This window comes from Notamacropus eugenii, chromosome 4 (assembly GCF_028372415.1).
Source record: "Notamacropus eugenii isolate mMacEug1 chromosome 4, mMacEug1.pri_v2, whole genome shotgun sequence".
In the NCBI taxonomy this organism is placed as follows: Eukaryota; Metazoa; Chordata; class Mammalia; order Diprotodontia; family Macropodidae; genus Notamacropus; species Notamacropus eugenii.
In genome coordinates this window covers 85670966-85689513 of record NC_092875.1, presented here as the reverse complement: position 1 = coordinate 85689513, position 18548 = coordinate 85670966, and the positions used below count along the sequence as shown (strand labels likewise).

The window sequence follows — 18548 nt, the reverse complement described above, 5'->3', positions numbered from 1 at the left end:
TCCTGTAAGGAAAAGACCTTGGTAAAACTCTCTAGAGAAATGAGTTATTATAAAGGTGTGAATATGTAGAAGGAATAACTGGGGATACTTTTTGAGGGGGCCTGGACCCCAAATTCTTTCATGGGATTTGTGGGGCCATGTTAGGATTAGGATTTATTTGTGAGCTAGGTACCTTACCAAGGTGAAGGTCTTGAATTTCATTGGTGTAGGAAGGAGTAGGTCACTGACTTGGTGTCAGGGGTCATTCACTCAGCAGGTTTACTAGTAAGGGAGAGAAAAAATGGGGAAAACTGTCACCTATAGTCTTAGTCTTGACTTAGCTCGGCCCTATTTCCCCCAGAGATTGCAGAGAGTATAGAGAGAGACTCGGGTCCTGGCTAGGGGAGTGGCAGGGGTCTCAAATGGCTGGTGAGGATGAAGGGGGGGGGGGTGTCAGGAGGGGAGGAGTCAGCAGGGGAAGGACTGCCAGGAAGTCTGGAAGTCCCCAATCTCTCCCCGCCTACTCCCACCCCCTCCAGGGATAAGAGACCAGCTCTTCACCCTTTCCTTTCTGGAACTCAGGAGTCCTGAGTCCCAACGTAGTCACTCCTGGCCTATGGGGCAAAGGAACTGGGAGCAGGATGGGCAGAATTCCCTCTCTAGGGGCCGGTCGGTGTTAGGGGCCTGGGTCAGCTAGGCTGGTGTCCGGTGTCTGCCCCGCCCCCAGGATCTGCCTCCCTTCCCCCCCCCCCCCCAGCTCGTGGGGCATCCTGGGTGCCGGGGGCGGAGCTCGGGGGCGGAATCCCCCCCCCCTCCCCTGGTGACACCAAGTCCCCTCCCTCGCTGCCAGGCGGCTCCTTTAAGAGACTGAACCGGCTGGACTAAGGGGACAGAGCCGGGCTGGGTTGGGGCCGAGCGGTGCAGGACAGCGAGATCGTCCTCCTCCTCCTCCACCTCACTTAGTCCCATCCCGCTATGGCGGACTATGGACTGCCCCCCCAGCCAGAGGAGCAAGACTTCATCCAGGCCTATGAGGAGGTGCGGGAGAGGTACAAAGGTAGGGCTGGACACTCGGACCCCTCCGGACACGCCCCTTCAAACAGTCTGACTACCTAGGCATGCTGACCCTCCCGGACCAACTTGACATCCTGACCCTTCCAGACGGACAGACCAGCTAGACACCCTGACCCTTCTGGACAGTATGACCACCCTGGTATGCTGAACTTTTAGGACAAACTGATCAAACTGACCCAGCTAGACTACCTTGATGCTCTCTGACCCTTCCGGACAGACTGACTACCCTGGCACACTGACCCTCGTGAACCACACCGAAAGACTTTCGGACACACGCAGGGCAGACTGAGGAGGTTGGAATTAGCCTTGTACACTAACCTTCAAGGCAGACTGACTACTTGGGCCATACTGGGCACCCCAACATGCAGACCTCTCAGGACGCACTGAGCATATAGGAAGGGTCACCCTCACGGACACACGGACCAGCCCGGCCTAATAATGGACAATGACCAGCGGGGACACTCAGAATAGGCTGACCCTCATGGACAGTAAGCCCTCTCACCAGACACAGGGACCGTCCTAGACATGCTTACTGCTTAGCCACACTGATCAGCCTTCTATGCCCCTCGAAGCTCTAGCCAAGAAACCAGGAGCCCGGGGCCTGACGGCCCTGTGCGCCAGGGAAGGGAAAGCAGAAGACTAGAGAGGGCTTGGTTCCGCGCAGCAGGTCATTCCCATAATAGGACATAGTAGCGCCGCAGCCAGGCAGAGGGGTGGGGAGGGGGTGCAGTCTGAGCGCGGAGGGAGGGGAGCCGAGTCGGGGTCCGGACCTGGCAGCCCAGACCTCCCGAGGGCCAGGCCGGCGACTCGGGCTCGGGGTTCAGTGCCTGTCCTGCCTGTCCTGCCTGTCCAGTCACGGACACGTGGGACACAGGCCGGGGGGCGGGGTCACTGCCGGACCAAGCAGGGAGTTGGGGGAGGGGGAAGCGGAGGCGGCCACTCTTGCTGGAAACTGGGGGAGTTCCGGGACCCTTAGTCCCTTTGAGGGTCGAGGCTGGGGGAACATTAGTGGGAGGAGGGGGGTGGAGGTCTGTGAGCTGTCCAGTTGCCTTCCTACTTTGGGTCAGCACCCTGGCGGCTCTCCATCCTCCTCCTTCCCTCCCTCCTACTTTCCCACCCTCCGGGTGTGTGCGCGTACCTCACATAGTTACTGTCTCTGCTCACCTCCCAAACTAGCTCCTGTCCTTGCCGCCCCCGTCCTGGCCCTGCTCAGTACCCCTTGGCCCCCTTCCCCCACTTTGTGATGATTACCCTCGCCTCCCCCGCACCTGCTCCCTTTTTCCATTTCCCCCCACCCCTGCAACTTCTCTGGGGCTTAATACACATTTATTGAATCGCACTGGCTCCTCCTCCACCACCACACCTTTTCCTCTCTTCCAAGCTACCACTAACTCTCCAAGAAGCTGGTCCCCCTCCCTGCCCCCCCAACCCACTGGGGCTTATCCGATATTCCCTTCTGACTTCCCGAAACCCTTCATATTTTAACTACTTTGCTGTGGGTAAGTCCAGTAACCCAGTTGTAGTTACTTTCCTGAGGTAAGGACCCTTGTTTTAATTCAATTTATTAGGTCAAAGATCATTTATTAAGCTCTTACTGTGTGCAAGGCTGTGGGGGACACCATGACAAAAAGGAAATGAACCTAGATCTTACGGAGCCTATATACATACTACTAGAATGAATAGATATAGCTAGGTAGAGGGGCAGGCCTTGGAATCAGGAAAACCTGGATTGAATCCTGCCTCTGACACTTAGCTACCTTGACCAAGGGCAAATCACTTAACTTCTCTGTGCCCCATAAGTGATAAGATCTCAGGTTTAGACTAACACAAAGTCACAAATTTCAGAGTTTGAAGAGCTCTAGATGTGGTGGTACAGTGTATAGAGCACTGAGCTTGCCACCCAGAATACTCATTGTCATGAGTTCAAATCTTGCCTTAGATACTTACTAGGTATATGACCCTGGAGTGGTCACTTAGCCCTACTTGCCTCAGTTTTCTTATCTGTAAAATGAGCTGGAGAGGTAAAGGGCAAACGTTTCCAGTATCTTTGCAAAGAAAACCCCAAATGAGATCACAAAGAGTTAGACAGGACTTAACAAAAGAGACCATCTGGTCTGAGTAGTTCCAGACCTAGTCAAGTATGCATAAACCCTTTTAAAGTAAAACAATTTCACACATCCGTTTCCATATGGCTATAGTGTTATTAGCATTTGTCCACTGAGGAAATACATGAGGGAAAGCTTATATGAATTTTAATATGTTATTAAATGAATTTATGTTATTCACTGCAGCAAGAACATATACAAGAAAGGTAGTAACACATATTCAGGTTATCAGGAGCAGCAAAGTAGTGTAGTGGGTAGAGTACTAGACCTGGAGTCAGGAAGACTTGAGTTCAAATACAGCCTGAGATACTTGATAGCTGTGTGACCTTAGGTAAGTCATTTAACCACTGTTTGCCTCAGTTTCCTCCACTATAAAATGGGGATAATAACAGTACCTACATCACAGGGTTGTTGTGGGGATGAAATAAGTGTAATGTGCTTAGCATAGTGCTATATAAGTGTTAGCTAATGTTATATATTTAGTTATAAAAGGTATGTTTATTATGCTGAATGACTTAATGACATAGGCTCCTGCAATTGCTCCATCCCGATAGCTCACAGGATGAGAATCAGTTGATCAAATTCCAACCCCTCAGTTTTTACAAATGAGGAAACTAAGCCTCAGAAAAGTTCAGAGACTCACCAAGGGCACACAGCTAGTAAGTCGTAGAGGCAATACTTTAAACTCAGATCTCTTGAGCTTCTGTTCCGTGTTCTCCTGAAACTGCTATCTCAAATGATCTATTATTAATTGTCCAGTGCAGTGACCTTTTCTCACTCATCCTCCTTGACCTTTCTGCTGTGTTTGACTGTTGACCACCCCCTCCTTCTAGAGGAACTCTCCTCTCATTCCCTTTTGAAATGCCACACCCTTCTGGATTTGGCTCCTTCACTGGTTCCTCCCTCTTCTTCCTCCTGCTCCCCCTCAAGTGAAAGCATTCTCTGAAGGCTTGGTGCTTTGCCCTTTTCAGCTACCTACCACCTCTTCAGATGACCCTAAATCCATCTCTCTAGCCTTTATCTTTCTTCTGAGCTGTGGATATCAATTTCCAACTGCCTGTTGAACACCTCCACTAGTTCTTCAAACTCAGCCTGTCCCAGACTGAGTCAGTGTCTCCCTGAATCCACCCCTCTCCCTGACTTCACTGCCATTGTCTGTGGCACCACCATTCATCCAGTCTCCCTTGTTCCAAACTTTAAAGTTATTTCTGATTTTTTTCTCTTCCTCACCACTCCTATCAATTCAGTGACTAAATCCTGCTAATTCTACCTTGGCAGGATCTTCCAAGTCCATCCTCTTTTTATTTCCACTGATAACACTCTATACAGGACTTCTTGTCATCTTATTTGGATGACATAGACTCCTAATGGGTCTTTTTGCCTCCACTTGCTGCATTTTCCAAACTGTCTTTCATATTACCACCAGACTAACTAACCTTAGCATCATGGACTTTAGAACTAGCAAGAACTATGGAGATTTCATTTATACAGTAGAGGAAATAGAGCTCCAAGGCTGTTAAATGTCTTGCTGAGGATCGTACTTTAGTAAGGGCAGACTAACTCCTTTGATTCCAAATCCCATGCTATTTCCACCATAACACTCAGCAACCTAAATCTGGTCCAGTCACTTGGTTTCAAAGTCTTCTTCTTGAGTGGCCCCCTAATATTCAAGCATTTCTACCTGGCATTCAAAGCCCTAACTGACCTAGTACCAGTTTCCCCGTCCAGGGTTTACCTCAAGTTAATCTATTGTCTAGCTAAACCCAACGACTCTTCGTCCTCCTCCCCCCACCCCCAACAGTGTTCCTACTTCTGACTTTGTTTGTATGATTCCTTGGGCCTGGAATGTCCTCCCTCCCCCTTCTTGCTCAGGATTCTAACCCAGCCTTTAAAGGCCAAGTTAAGTGCACCTTCTCCTTGAAGTCTTCCTGGAATCTCCCAGTTGGTAATGACCTTCCTTCTTCAGACGTCCCATAGCCTTCTGTTTGTATCTCTCTAATGCACTTATCAGGCCATGTTGTGTCTCATGCCTCTGAATCCCAGCAGGGCATGGACCCTGGCTCACTGAAACTTTGTAACCTTCCCAGTGCTCATCAGAATGCTCTGGACACAGGAGGCATTTAATAAATGTTTACTGAATTGACTGGAATTCACAGTTGAAGAAAGGAGTCACAAGATGAACACTAATGTAAAATAAATGCAGTACAGCCAGGGTGTAGTGTGGCATAGTGGATAAAGAACTGGCCTTGAACCTTGACTGGGTACTTGCCATGGGACCCTGGGCAAATCCTGGGATTTCTCAGGGCCCCAGGAAAACTAAGACTTTCTCCACCTCCATCGGTGCAGTTCTCTGGATCTCTGGACTGACAAAATCAGAGATCTGGATCACCACCCCCTTCCCCCAAGAAAAAGCTGCTGTGTAGAGAGGGGTACAAGCATAAGAGGAGGCTTAGTGTTTGGGGAGATTCATCACAGCCTCCTGGATCCTCCCTGGACCCAGCCTGCCAGCACTAAGATTCTTGCCCTCAGCACTGTGTCTCCAACGTTTTCTGGCTTTGAGAATGATGGTGTTACTGGCATAACAGTAGGGAGTCAAGGTCCCTGAGTGGCCCCCTGGCTTTGGGAATGATGGTGTTACTGGCACAACTGTAGGGAGTCAAGGTCCCTGAGTAGCCCTCCGGCCCTTGCCCATAGACAGAAACATCTCTTGCCCAGCCATCTTATTATCTCCAGCAGCTGGAGGAGAAGGGAGGGAGGAGCCTCATTTCCAGTCCAGGCCTGAGTGCTCCAGGGATTCTCTCCCCCTCTTCCTCCTCCAAGTCCCAAAGCCTGTATTTGGTACCTATCTCTTGGCTCTCCCTGAATGTACTGACCATTCCCCAGTTGGTCTTCAATCAACTGCCCTTCAGGTAAGTCTGGGACTAGTCTCAGATAATGAAGTGTGAATGGCTCCTGGTCCCTGGTCTCCAGGTGATGATGATGATGGTGATGATGATAAGCATATATAGTTATGCAAAGCACTTTACAAATATTGTCTCATTTGATCCTCACAGAAACTCAGAATGAGAGTGCTATTATTATCCCCATTTTATAGATGAAGAAAATGAGCTGGTGTGATTGGCCGAGGGCCACATAGCTAGGAACCATCTGAGGCTGGGTTTGAACTCAGGTCTCCTTGACTCCAGGCCCAGTGCTCTATGCATTGTGCCACCAATGACAGGTAGACCTGGGGGACTTGAAAGAGTCCTGAACTAAAAAACAAATCAATGGAAACTTCTCTTGACGTGTCCAATCAATGAAGCAAGCTTTTATTAATCACTCACTGTGTTCCAAGCACTGCTCTAGGGGCAAGGGTTTATGAAATAAAAGTGGACTAGTCTCTGTATTCTTGGAATATAAGTCCTCTGATTGTGGGGAGACAATACATATATATATATAGAATATGCAGAAGAAATTCAAAATAATTTTGTGGGGAAAGTAGCTAGGGTGGGGATAGGGAGGGTAGGGTGAAGGTGGGGGGAGTTGATCATGAAAGGCCTTAGGAAGAAGATGGTCTTTGAGCAGGGCTTTAAAGGATACTAGGGGGTCTAAGATGGGGGTGAGGTCAAAAGATCAGGACCCTGTTCCCCTTGCCCTCCCCACACTGCCTTGCCCTCCAGAGTTCTGTGTTGGGAAATCTCCATTCAGTCAGTGCAGCTCAATTCCTCATTATCAAAGGAGTTACTTAGTGCCAAAAGGGATTTTAGAAATGATCTGGGCCAACCCTTTCATTTTTCCAGATTGGTAAACTGAGGCCTAGAGTCAGACAGATACGTGGCACAGTGGATAGCAGATCAGTCCTCAGTCAAAAAAGACCTGAGCTCAAACGCAGCATCAAACATTTATTAGCTGTGTGACGCTGAGCAATTAATTATTTAACCTCTCTGCCTCTGTTTCCATAACTGTAAAATGAGGATAATAATAGCTTTCATCCAGGCTTCAGTAAGGATCAAATCCGATAATATTTGTTAAGTATTTAGCACATTGCCCGGCACATAGCTTAATTAAATGCTTCTTACTCTTTCCTTGAGTCAAGGTTAGAGAAGTAGGAAGTAGCAGAAAGTGGTTTTGCACCCCATTCCAAGGTTTTTTCCATTCTATTTCTTAGCCTGTTCATTTCAGGTACCCACTACATCCAAGGCACTGTGCTTGACACTAGGGATATAAATATAAAATGTGCCACAAAGTATCATCAAGGAGGTTCCAGGCTGATAGGAAGATAAGACATGGATACAAATAACTACAGGTTTCAAAGTATTAAGCGTATCGTGAAATGATATTTGTAAAGCGTTCAGCCCAGGGCCTGGCACTTAGTAGTAGGCTCTTAATAATGCTTGTTCCCTTCTCCTCCATTTCCACCCCCTCCCTCTTAGATACTGGCCCAGGGATTAGAGTGCTGAATTTGGAGTCAAGAAGACCTCTTCTCATGCCTTAACCTCTGCCTGACTCAGTTTCCTCATCTGTAAAATGGGGTAACAATAGCACCTAGTTCTCAGTGTTGTTGTGAAAATCGGATGAGACACTGGTAAGGTGCTCCACAAATATTATAAATGCTAGCTATTATTATTAGACTTTTTCTACTTGACCTTGGTGTTACAGGGAAAATACTACATTTGAAACTCAGAAAGGGTTTCAGATCTGGATTGTGCTTGCTTTCTATTGCTGTGAGCGTGGGCCAGCCTTTTCTGGCTGGGGAAGGTAGAGGGAATGCATCAGGAAGAAATAACACCTGGGCTGGAGTGACTTTCTTTGTAGGAAGGGAAGATTTTTCCACCTGCAGAAATAAGGAGGAATTGCATTGCAGATACAGGTGCATGCCCTGGGGTGGGGGGAGGGAAGTACCAGCTCAGGAGTTGGAAGGCCCCTTAATGGTCATACTCCTCCCTCTCATTTTCTAAATGAGGGAACTGAGGCCCAAGAAAGGGCAAGTAACATGCCCAGGGTCACATAGATAGTAAACAGAACCCAAGTCTCCGAAACCAGCACCCCTGATATTCAACTCACTACCAGGGGCCAATGATTGTCTCTAGTCTGGCTGAAAAATAAAGAATATGAAGAAAGTTGGTTGGTTGGTTGTTGTCCTTGGTTCTTGAAGAGGACCAAAATGACATCATCAAAATAATAATAGCTATCGTTTTTATAGGGCCTGCTACGTGCCAGGCACTGTACTAATACAAATGCTGTATTATCTCATTTGATTCTCACAATAATACTATGAGGTAGGTACTATTATTATCCGTGTTTTATAGATGAGAAAGCTGAGGGAAATAGAGGCTAAGTGACTTGCCCTGGGTCACACAGCTAGTAAGTAGGATTTGACTACTACTAACTCCAGGCCCAGAGTTCTATCCACTGTGTCATCTCGCTACCCTTAGGTACTGTTAGCATCCCAGTTTTACAGATGAGGAAACTGAGACTGAGGCAGGATAGAGTTTGGTGAGACAGAGATAGCAAGTATCTGAGGCAGGATGTAAACTCAGGTCTTCCTGACTTCAAGCGCAATGCTAATGCTCTAGCCATTGCAGAAGTATCAGATAAGACCAGAAGGGTGGTTTGGAGGCAGATTGTGGAGAGATTTAAATGCAGGGTTGTGAGGTTTGTATTTTATCTACTTTAGGCAATAAAGAGCCTCTGACAGAATCTGAGTTGGTCAATGCCTTAGAATTTGGACACTAGGCAGAATGAAAGGGGGAGAGATTTAGAGTTGGGGAGATCAGTTAGGAGGACGGTTCAAGCCCAAGAAAACAATGCTCAAACTAGGTAGATTGTAGTAGAAATCAAAAGAAAGGGAATAAAGGATCTACAAGACTTGGCTGATAGGCCAAGAAGATGGAGGTGAGGAGAAAGGAAGAGTCAAGGGGACTCCAAGGCTTTGAGTCTGAGTGGCTGGACAGATAGGAAAAGAAAAAAGGAAGTTAATAGGGCATTCAAGTTTAGGAAGAAAGCAGATGAATTCATTTGGGGGCAGGCTGAAGTTGTGGTGCCTATATGACAGCCAAGGAGAAATATTGAACAAGCTCTTGGAGATACAGGACAAGAGCTCAGGTGAAGAATCTGGAGCTTTTGATTCAATTCTACAAACACTTATTAAGCACCTACTGCATGCAGAGTGCTAAATAAGGTACTGGGAGAAACATAAGGTTAAATACACAAATATAGATAACAGTCATCCAAAATATTATAGGACAAGAAGTAGATTTCACAATTGCAAAACTAAATGCTATATGGGATCCATGAGGAGTCATCCATCAGTCATTACTATCTGGGGAGATCAGGAAAGGCTCCATGAAAAAGGGAGTAATTGAATTGGGTTTTAAGGAATGAGGAGAAACTTGACAGGTTTAGAGGGGAGGAGGAAGAATGCCTTTTGGATTGTAATGTCCTTGAGGGCAGGGCCTCTGTACCAATTATCTTTGTATCCCTAGCACCTAGCTTAGTGCCCTGCATAAAAATTTCACCCCAGGAAATAGACTAAAGGTGTGGACATGAGAGGGAGCCAGGCATCATATGAGCAACTGAAATTTGTTCGTAGATGGCAGGGCATTTTGTGTCATTGGCTTTTGGGGCAGTTAGTCTGATGAAGCCTGTGGACCGCTTCTCAGCTAGAGCTGGAAAGGATATTGGCTCTGCGATCAGAAAGGGGGATAGGAGTAGTTTCTCACCCCATGATTTCACTGATATAGGGAACTCCTGGGTAAGGAAGCTCTCTTTGCAAATATGAGGTGGCATTCTCTCTGTAGCTTATAGCTTTAGAAAACTGTCTAGAGTTTAAAACTACTACTCTAGGCAATTTTCTTAGGCTATAAGCTACAGAGAAAAGGCCACCTCCTATTTGTAAAGGGAATTTCCTTACCTGGGAGTGTTGTTGGTCATATGTAGCCAGTCACTAGTTGGGTACTTGATACCTCTAACCTAGGGTACTGAGAGACTAAATGACTGGCCCAGAGGCAGAATGTCAAGGATGGGATTTGAACCCAAACTTCCTGGCTTTGTTTTTGGCTTTCTATACATTATATTACGTTTATAACTCTATTATCCTCTGTATGACCCGAGACAAGTCTCTGAGACTCAGTTCCTTCATTTGTAAAGTAGGGTTTTGGACTAGATCACCTCTGGGGTTCCATGATCCTGTAATGGTGTCAGACTATAGAGGGCCTTGAATGGTGGACAAAGGCAGTTGCATCTTTAGAAAGAGATTTTTGAGCATTGGAGGGATGTGACCAACTCCATGCATAAAGAAAATTAATTTGACAGGATTAAAAAGAATAGATGTGAGGGAAGAAGACCTCAAGAAGGAGTGCAGTGGGTCTTGGAACCATGGATCTGTCCTACGGTGGTGGCAGCAGAAGTAAAGAGGAGGACACAGGTGTAAGAAATACCTTGGAAGTGAAATAAACAAGATTCAGTAATGGATGGATTGAATTTGAGAAGTGAGAGAGGAGTCAAAATAAAGCCCAAGGTAACAAACATGAGATGACTGAATGGCACTGCCATTGACACATCAAGCCAAAAGAAGAAATTGGTTTAGGGGAAAGGAGAATGAATTTGGTTTGGGACATGCTGAGTTTGAGGTGATGGTAGGTGGAATGTCCAGGTAAAAATGCTCCATGGGGAGTTGGAGATGTGGGTCTGAAGTCCCAAAGAGAAGTCAGTGCTAGGGGAAAGGCAGAGAATCATCTGGATAGAGGTGATAGTTGGAATCATGGAAATGTCATCAAGTGTCTGAAGTAGAGAGAGAAGAGGAGCAGGCCAAGGAGAGATTCCTGGGAAGGTGTTGTTCATTTATTTCAGTTGTGCCCTATTCTTCGTGTACCTATTTGGGGTTTTCTTGGCTAAGATGATGGAGTGGTTTGTCATTTCGTTCTCCAGATCATTTTGCAGATGAGGAAACTGAGGCAAGAAGAGTTAAATGACTTGTCTAGTCACCCAGTTAGTAAGCGTCTGAGGCCAGATTTGAACTCTGGTTTTCTTGACTCCAGGGCCAGCACTCTATCTACCATACTACCTAGCTGCTCAGTTTTGGGGAAAGCTTCCATATTAGAGGATTAGGAAGAGACTTAGAAGTCAGTGAGGCTTATCAAAGAGGCAGTTAGTGACATGGAAGAGTAGCAAAATGGGGCATCTCAGAAGTGCCTGGAGAAGGGAGTACACAGAATGAAGGGGGTGGTCCAGTGTCCAATCCTGCAAAAAGGTCAAAGAGGATGAGAACTGAAAAAAGGCCATTGGAAAAGCTGAATAACAATAGGAGGCTGTGTATGGCAAGATCTCAATATCCTGGTTCATATTAAGCTTATTTGATTCCAGATTCGTTCTTACAATAAGACTTGGAGGGCCTGAGGGCAGGGCCCCTGTATATGTCCCCTGTTTTCCCCAAAAGGCAGCAAAAGAGAGACCACAGTATAGCATCAAAGACTCTTAGAGTTGTAATGGATGTCAAAGGTCAACTGGTGCCACTAACCTCAGAACAACATCACGACGTGCAGCCTTTGCTTGTAAGTGCTCAGTGATAAAGTTCAGTTCTGTTCCAGAGCCCTTGTAATACACAGGTCATTGTCTTTGGATCCTTGTTGGTCAGTTGTGTCCAACTCTTCTTGACCCCATTTGGGATTTTTTTGGCAGAGATAGTGGAGTGGCTTGCTATTTTTCTCCAGCTCATTTTACAGATGAGGAAACTGAGGCAAACAGGGTTAAGTGACTTGCCCAGGGTCACATAGCTAGGAAGTGTCTGAGGCCAGATTTGAACTCAGAAAGATGAATCTTCCCAACTTCAGGCACTACAGTGCCACCTAAATGTCCCTTGGATTCTAGGGCTGCAAATATAAAATGAACCATGGACTGTCTGCAAGGAGGTTTGACCAAATAGGAAGATGAAACATGGACATAAATAACTTTAGTACAAGTTAGACTATGTTAGACTTGCTGTGCTTGGCTTTGGAAAGAGGGTGGAATAGTGAGAAAAGGGACTACCCTGTAGAAGCAGCCCATCCTATTAAAAAAAAGTTTTATTGTTACATTTTATTTTTTACATTGGTTGTTTCAGATATTCTCTTCCTCTCTCAGCATTGTATTCTCCCTTGTACATTCCAGTTTTGGAGAGCTGTAATTATTAGGAAGTTTAATTTTATGCTGAACTGAAATTTGCCTCATGTAACTTACACCCATTACTCAAAGACCAACCCTCAGTCCATATTTTCAGGGTTGGGGAATCATCAAAGTAAAAGAAACCCAGTCAGGGCGATGTAGTTTGGTAACATTTGGTACATCATCATCATTATCATCATTTTTACATACTTAACACTTATTATTTGTAATTACGCATGAGCCTTCATGCCAATACTAGATTGTGCAGTAGCTAGAGAGCTGGACTTGGCATCAGCAAGACCTGAGTTCAAATCCTGCCTCAGACACTTATTAACTTTGAGATCCTAGGCAATCTCCTTCAACCTCAGTTTTCTCATCTATAAAATGGGGGATGATAACTGTACCTACTTCATTGTTATGAAAGCGAAATGAAATAATATTTGTAAAGCACTTTTTAAACCTTACTGTGCTATACAAATGCTAGTTCTTATGAATAAAGCGTGAATATAAACAGTTATAAAAACAGTCATTTTGTCCACCTGCACAATAGTCCACAGGTCATTAAACATAAAAGAATTCTAGCAGGAGAGGAGCTTGTCCCAGAACCAATTCTCTCTGAGCTCTACTGAAAAGATGAGGGGAATGAGATTAATATAACATTAGCAATAATAATATATTTATGTAGGACTTTATGTACAATACCTCAGTTCTGCCCTCCAGAGCCAAGTGACCAGGTAATCCATGTTCCACAGTACGGCCCTTGAGAAAACTGTGGTCTCCTCCCCAGATCTATCCATTTCCTTTAGTATCTCCAAATATCCCCTAGGTCTTCATATATCTTGGTCTCCGGGCTTTTCAATATTCTGGTTGCCATCATCTGGGTGTGTTTCAGTTTGTCAATGTCCTGGTTTTGGTTTTGCATTTTCTCTCTTTGTATCTGTGCTTAGAACAGTGTCTGGTCCTTAATAAATGCTTATTGACTGATTTCTCCAAATGTGATGCCCAAAACTGAACATAAAACTCCAAATGGCTTTACATAGAAAACAGAACTATTGATCTCCTTCCTTCTGAAAAACGTTTCTATTAAAGCAACCTAAGTTTGACAGAGCATGTTCACCTGCCATCTTGTACTTCTGACTTAGTGGGCTTGCTTGTGCAGTATATATCTCTAAACCTAAGTGAAGGACTTGTTTCCTGAATTGCCATGGCCAGAGGATCCCTCCCCCACTGGCCAACCTACTGGGGATGGGAGGAGGGTCTCCTTCTTTGTCAGACTAGTCCTTGCCAGAACACGCAGTCCCATTTTCCATCATGGTAAAACTTGAACGTGTGCTGTGGTGCTCTGGCCCTCAATAGCACATGGTCATGTCCATGGGGCATCAAGGTAAGCCCTTTATGGAAGATGCTGGCTAGAAGAGCACAAGATGAGAAAGTATAAATGAGTTATGATCCACATTTTTTGAAAGTATATCTCTTGTCAACAGGGCAATGAATTTCCTGAAGCATCTGAATGGAGGATTTTATATTGCTTCCTTTGTCTCTGTTATACCCAGCCTGTGGTTCTGTCTTACTGGGATCTTTTGTTTTACCCATAAAGTTAATAAGCATGCCATGTTATTACAAGAGGCAGCTAGGTAGTGCAATGAATAGAGTGCTGGACCTGAAATATATACCTGGAGGCAGACTCAAGTTCAAATACTATGGCCTCAGTCACTTACTAGCTGTGTTATTCTAGGCAAGTCATTTAACTTCTGTGTGCCTTAGTTTCTTCAATTGTAAAATGCAGATAATAACAGCACCTATCTCACAGGGTTGTTGTGAGGATTAAATGGAATAATATTTGTAAAGTACTTTCTTAGTGCATCTGGCATATAGTAGGTGCTTAATAAATGCTTATTCTCTTCATTTTCCTTCTTTTCTCTTCCTATTTATGTGTCTGTTGGACTCGATGAAAATATTGAACAGGTCATAGTCATAGACAGAGAAGTCCTCTAATAAAGACATTCTTTTTTATTAAAAAAATACACGACCTCTCCATTTTGTATAGACTAGAAGTATAGGGGTTACTAATGAACCCTATGATGCTACTCATCGGCATGGAAGTTTTGATCTGCTCCATTTCCGACTAGGACCAACGCACCCCTTCTTAGGTGGCCTGGTGGTCTCTAACTCCCAAGGGTTCACCAATATTAAGGCAGTTGAACCTTGTGTGGACACTGACTGGCATAGTCTACTGCCCATCAGAATTCCCAAGTTCAAGAGATACACCAGTCAGCCTCCCTGGTAGTTGGGATTACACCATGCCCAGGGTATTAGAGACATCTTTCCAGGATGACATCAATCCTTTAATCACTGGACTTTGGGTTCAGTCATTCAACCAGTTCCAAATTTAGCTAACTGTACTACCATCTAGCCTATAGCCCTTCATCTTGTCTCCAAGGATATGTCAAGAGACTTTGTCCAAAGTGTTGCAGAAACCCAGTTATAACCATGACTATAGCAATCTCCCCTGATCTAAGTAGCCTAATAATAGCCTGTTTTAAAAAAGAAATCAGGTTACTCTAACAAGACTTATCTATGATAAACCTATACTGGCTCTTAGTGCTCACTGTTTCCCTTTCTAAATGTCAAGAACTATGCCTTCAAAAATATGTTCTCTACATTACAATATGGTAGAATAATATCATAAATATCTCTTAAACTCCTGTGTGTATGAAACCTGCAGGGAAAAAACTAAACCAAATGGATAAAGAATGCTTGTTGTCTGGGTTATAATGTGCAGTAGGACTGGTAGTGCATTGAGCTAGTCCAGAGTCAGAGTCATAAGCATTTATTAAGTGCCTCCTATATGCCAGACACTGTATTAAGTGCAGGGGACCTGAAGAAAGTCAAAAGTCAGTCCTCATTCACGAGGAGCTTACAATCTAATGGGAGAGAGAATACGCAGATAGCAAGCTACATACAAGACAAATAGGAAATAATCAACAGAGGGAAGGTGCTAGAATTAAGAAGGATTGGGAAAAGTTTCCTATAAAAGATGGGGTTTGAACTGGGATTTGAAGGATGTCAGGAAAGTCAAGAGGTAGGAATGAGGAGGGAGAGCATTCCAGACAAGGGGGACAGTCATCTTGGAGTTAGGAGATGTGGTATGTTTGTTTGTTTGTTCGTTTTGAGGACAGCAAGGAAGCAGGTGTCACTGAATCTGAGTATGTAGTGATTGTAATGGAAATGGGAAGAGCTTTGAATGCCAGATGATTTTATATTTAATTTTATAGGTGATGAGGAGCCACTGGAGTTTATTGAGCAGAGTAGTGACATGATCAGACCTGCACTTAAGGAAAAAACTTTGGTTATTTTGGTAAATGGAAGATGAACAGGAACAGGGAGAGACTTGTAGGCAGACTAACAGCAGGTTATTTCAGCAGTTCAAGCATCAGATGATGAGAGCCAGCACTAGGGTAGTAGCAGTATTGCAGGAGAGAAGGGAGTGTATTCAAGAGATGTTGCAAAGGGGAAATCAACATGCCTTGGCAATAGATTGGATATGGGGAATGAGATCATGTTACCCTCAACACTAAGAGGGAAGTTTGGAAGTAGGGGAGGGGATTTTGAGGGAAAGATTATAAATTCCATTTTGAATATGAGTTTAATATATCTACTGACATCCAGTTCAAAATGCTTGAAAGGCAGTTGGATGTGAGACTGGAGTTTAGTAGAGAGGTTAGAACAAGAAAAGTAGATCTGAGAATCATAAGGATAGAGATGGTCATTGCCCATGGGGGCAGATGAGATCACTAAATGAAGGAGTATTGAGGGAGTAGAGAAGATATGAGAGTTGAAGATACAAGACTGGAGGTCAGGAGAGAGCTTAGGCCTGGATAAGTAGATTTGAGAACAGATAAGTCCTAGGGATACATACAGCTGAACATACAGTTGATAGAAACTGCAAATGGATGATGAGCTGGGCCCAGAATTGAAATAGGAGGACAATAGTAGTTTTTTAACACATTTGAGATACTATGTGGTGATTTCAGTGACATCCAGCTACACTAGCACAAAATACCCTGTGTTTTTAATACCACTATTCTTCTGGTGCTGCTGTGAATCACAGAAGGTATGAATCGATACCAGTTCTTCTGAATATAATTTAGGGGGCTTTAGCAGATTGTATACAGTGTGATATGGTGACCAAAAGACAATGTAATCTTAGACTTCATTAAGAGAGAAATGGTATCCAGAATGAAGGAGTTCCACAAATGAAAGAATTGTGGTGAGGCAGGTTGTGACCCACCCATATTTTGTGTATGTCTTTCATCAAATTTAATTCAATAAACTTTTATTAAACATTTTCTGTAATAAGTGATACAAAGGATAAACAGTTTAGATAAAATAAGCTCCTTGCTTAGATGGTGCTAATAGTCTAACAGAGGACTATTATGCAACACAGATACCTAAAATAGACAGTATTTCATATGTTGTTCTTAGAAGGAAGCAATGTGCCAGTGTAGTGGGTGGTGGTCTAATTGTCTCTACCTCTTCCTTCCCCTCATTTTTTTCCTTTGTGGCTCATTTCTCCTCAACCTGTCTCCATGCTAGCAAGTTGGAGTTTCTCAGAAGGAGGGTGGCTATTATACTAAATATACCCAGGGACCTAGGGTAATTTTTGTTGCCAACTATTCTTACTAACACTATATAATTTTTGATCTTCCACCAGTGTGTTTTTCATTAATAGATCAGCCACTAATAATTAACATTAACCAAAACATTTTCCTAAAAATGCAAAGCAAATACATAATATTAAACCCACAAATCTAGATCACATTCTCACACCAATGCACATGATGTGGAGAGAGTGAATATAGACTTAAAGCCCCACAGGTAGTAAGGCAAAAATACAGGGAACAAATGTGGCCAGAGCAACTCATAACTCTAGAAATGTAGACTTTGTTATCCTCTTTCTATCTCAGGACAGAAATATATGTATTTCTTGATGAGCATAGCTTCTTTTTGAACAAATGCTTCCAATATAAGTCTTCCCCAGTATAAGCTGATTCATGCTATGCTGAGCTGACACTTCATTAGGCATGACATCTCAACTGGACTGGTTGCTTTGCTGGACTACTTTTATGATGCATTGTTTCTAAGCTGTTCCTCTATTTGCTATTCAACAGCAACAGTAGTATCTATCACTTCCAGCTTCATACTTAGATCATGACATCAGCTAAAGTAGTATTATACCCTTCTAGGAAAAGGTAATAACCTTTATCTTAAGATCAGCAAAAGTCTCTACAATTCTGCTTTCCTCCATTACTCAGCATAAACAGGTAACAATGCCTTGAAGTATATTCTGTCTTCTCTCCTCTTTCCTTCTTCCTTTTAATAACACCTGGCAGTAGAAAGCAAAGGATGCTTTGCAATTCTTTTCAACACCAAGTGACAATAGGGAGCTGAGTATAAACTCTCCTCTCTTTCTTCTTTTTTTCCTATTCTTCCTTCTTCTGCCTTTCAGCAGCAAGTGACAGTGGAGGACAAAGTATATCTTCTCTCCTCCTTTTCAGCAGTCAGGAGCAGTAGAGAGTGAGTGCAAAGTATATCCTCTCCAGCCTGTCATAAGCAAATCAACAACTGCTATCTGCAGACCTTCAGCAACTCATTTCTTCGTAACACTGAGGCAGCCTTATGCCCCAGACAAGTGAACTGTCAATGGTCACCCTCCTTTTACATAAGTGAATTAGAACACTACAAAATAAAGTGTTATGTAAGACCCAAAGGAAAAAAGGACTTTATTGACTGGAAGAGATAGGCCCTTATTATGAGCACTTGGGTAGATAGAAAGTTGTCTTCATGGAATGCATAGTCTAGCAATGACTCATGTTTCTATAATGCATCAAGGCTTTACAAAGCACTTATATTGTCCCCATTTTACAGATGAAGAAGTTTTACATTCAAAGTTGGACTTGTCTTATCCTTATTTTGCAGATGAAGAAACTGAGGCTTCTAGAGGTGACGATCACATAGCTCAGAGTCACATAGCTAGTAAGTGTTAGACCTGGAATTATAACCCAGATCTCCTAACTTTCAAAAGAAAATTCTAGTGTTCTTTTTGTTATAATACAGCACTTTTAGGAGGGGGATATGATGAAGAAATAATGATAATACAAAATAAGAATATTTCTAATGGAGTGTTGTGGTAAGGGTATCAGTGAAATTCAAGAAAGTGCTATGTGAGATTCAAGGGTGAAGATTGTTACTGATAAAAGATATCAAAGA

The 18548-nt window shown here is 43.9% G+C and overlaps 1 protein-coding gene across 7 annotated transcripts in view; it reads left to right on the top strand.

Moving 5' to 3' along the window:
* The window catches only part of PLEC (plectin), a 110812-nt gene that overhangs the window by 4244 nt on the left and 88020 nt on the right, over nucleotides 1–18548 (top strand). For 3 of the 7 annotated variants that reach the window (XM_072602643.1, XM_072602637.1, XM_072602635.1), the window contains exon 1: nucleotides 862–1036. The exons of the other annotated variants lie outside the window; for them this stretch is intronic. In XM_072602643.1, coding sequence (XP_072458744.1) covers nucleotides 955–1036 — 82 coding nt within the window. In that variant the 5' untranslated portion in view covers nucleotides 862–954. Of the gene's footprint in view, nucleotides 1–861; nucleotides 1037–18548 lie in introns of those variants that run through there. 7 annotated transcript variants of the gene reach the window in all.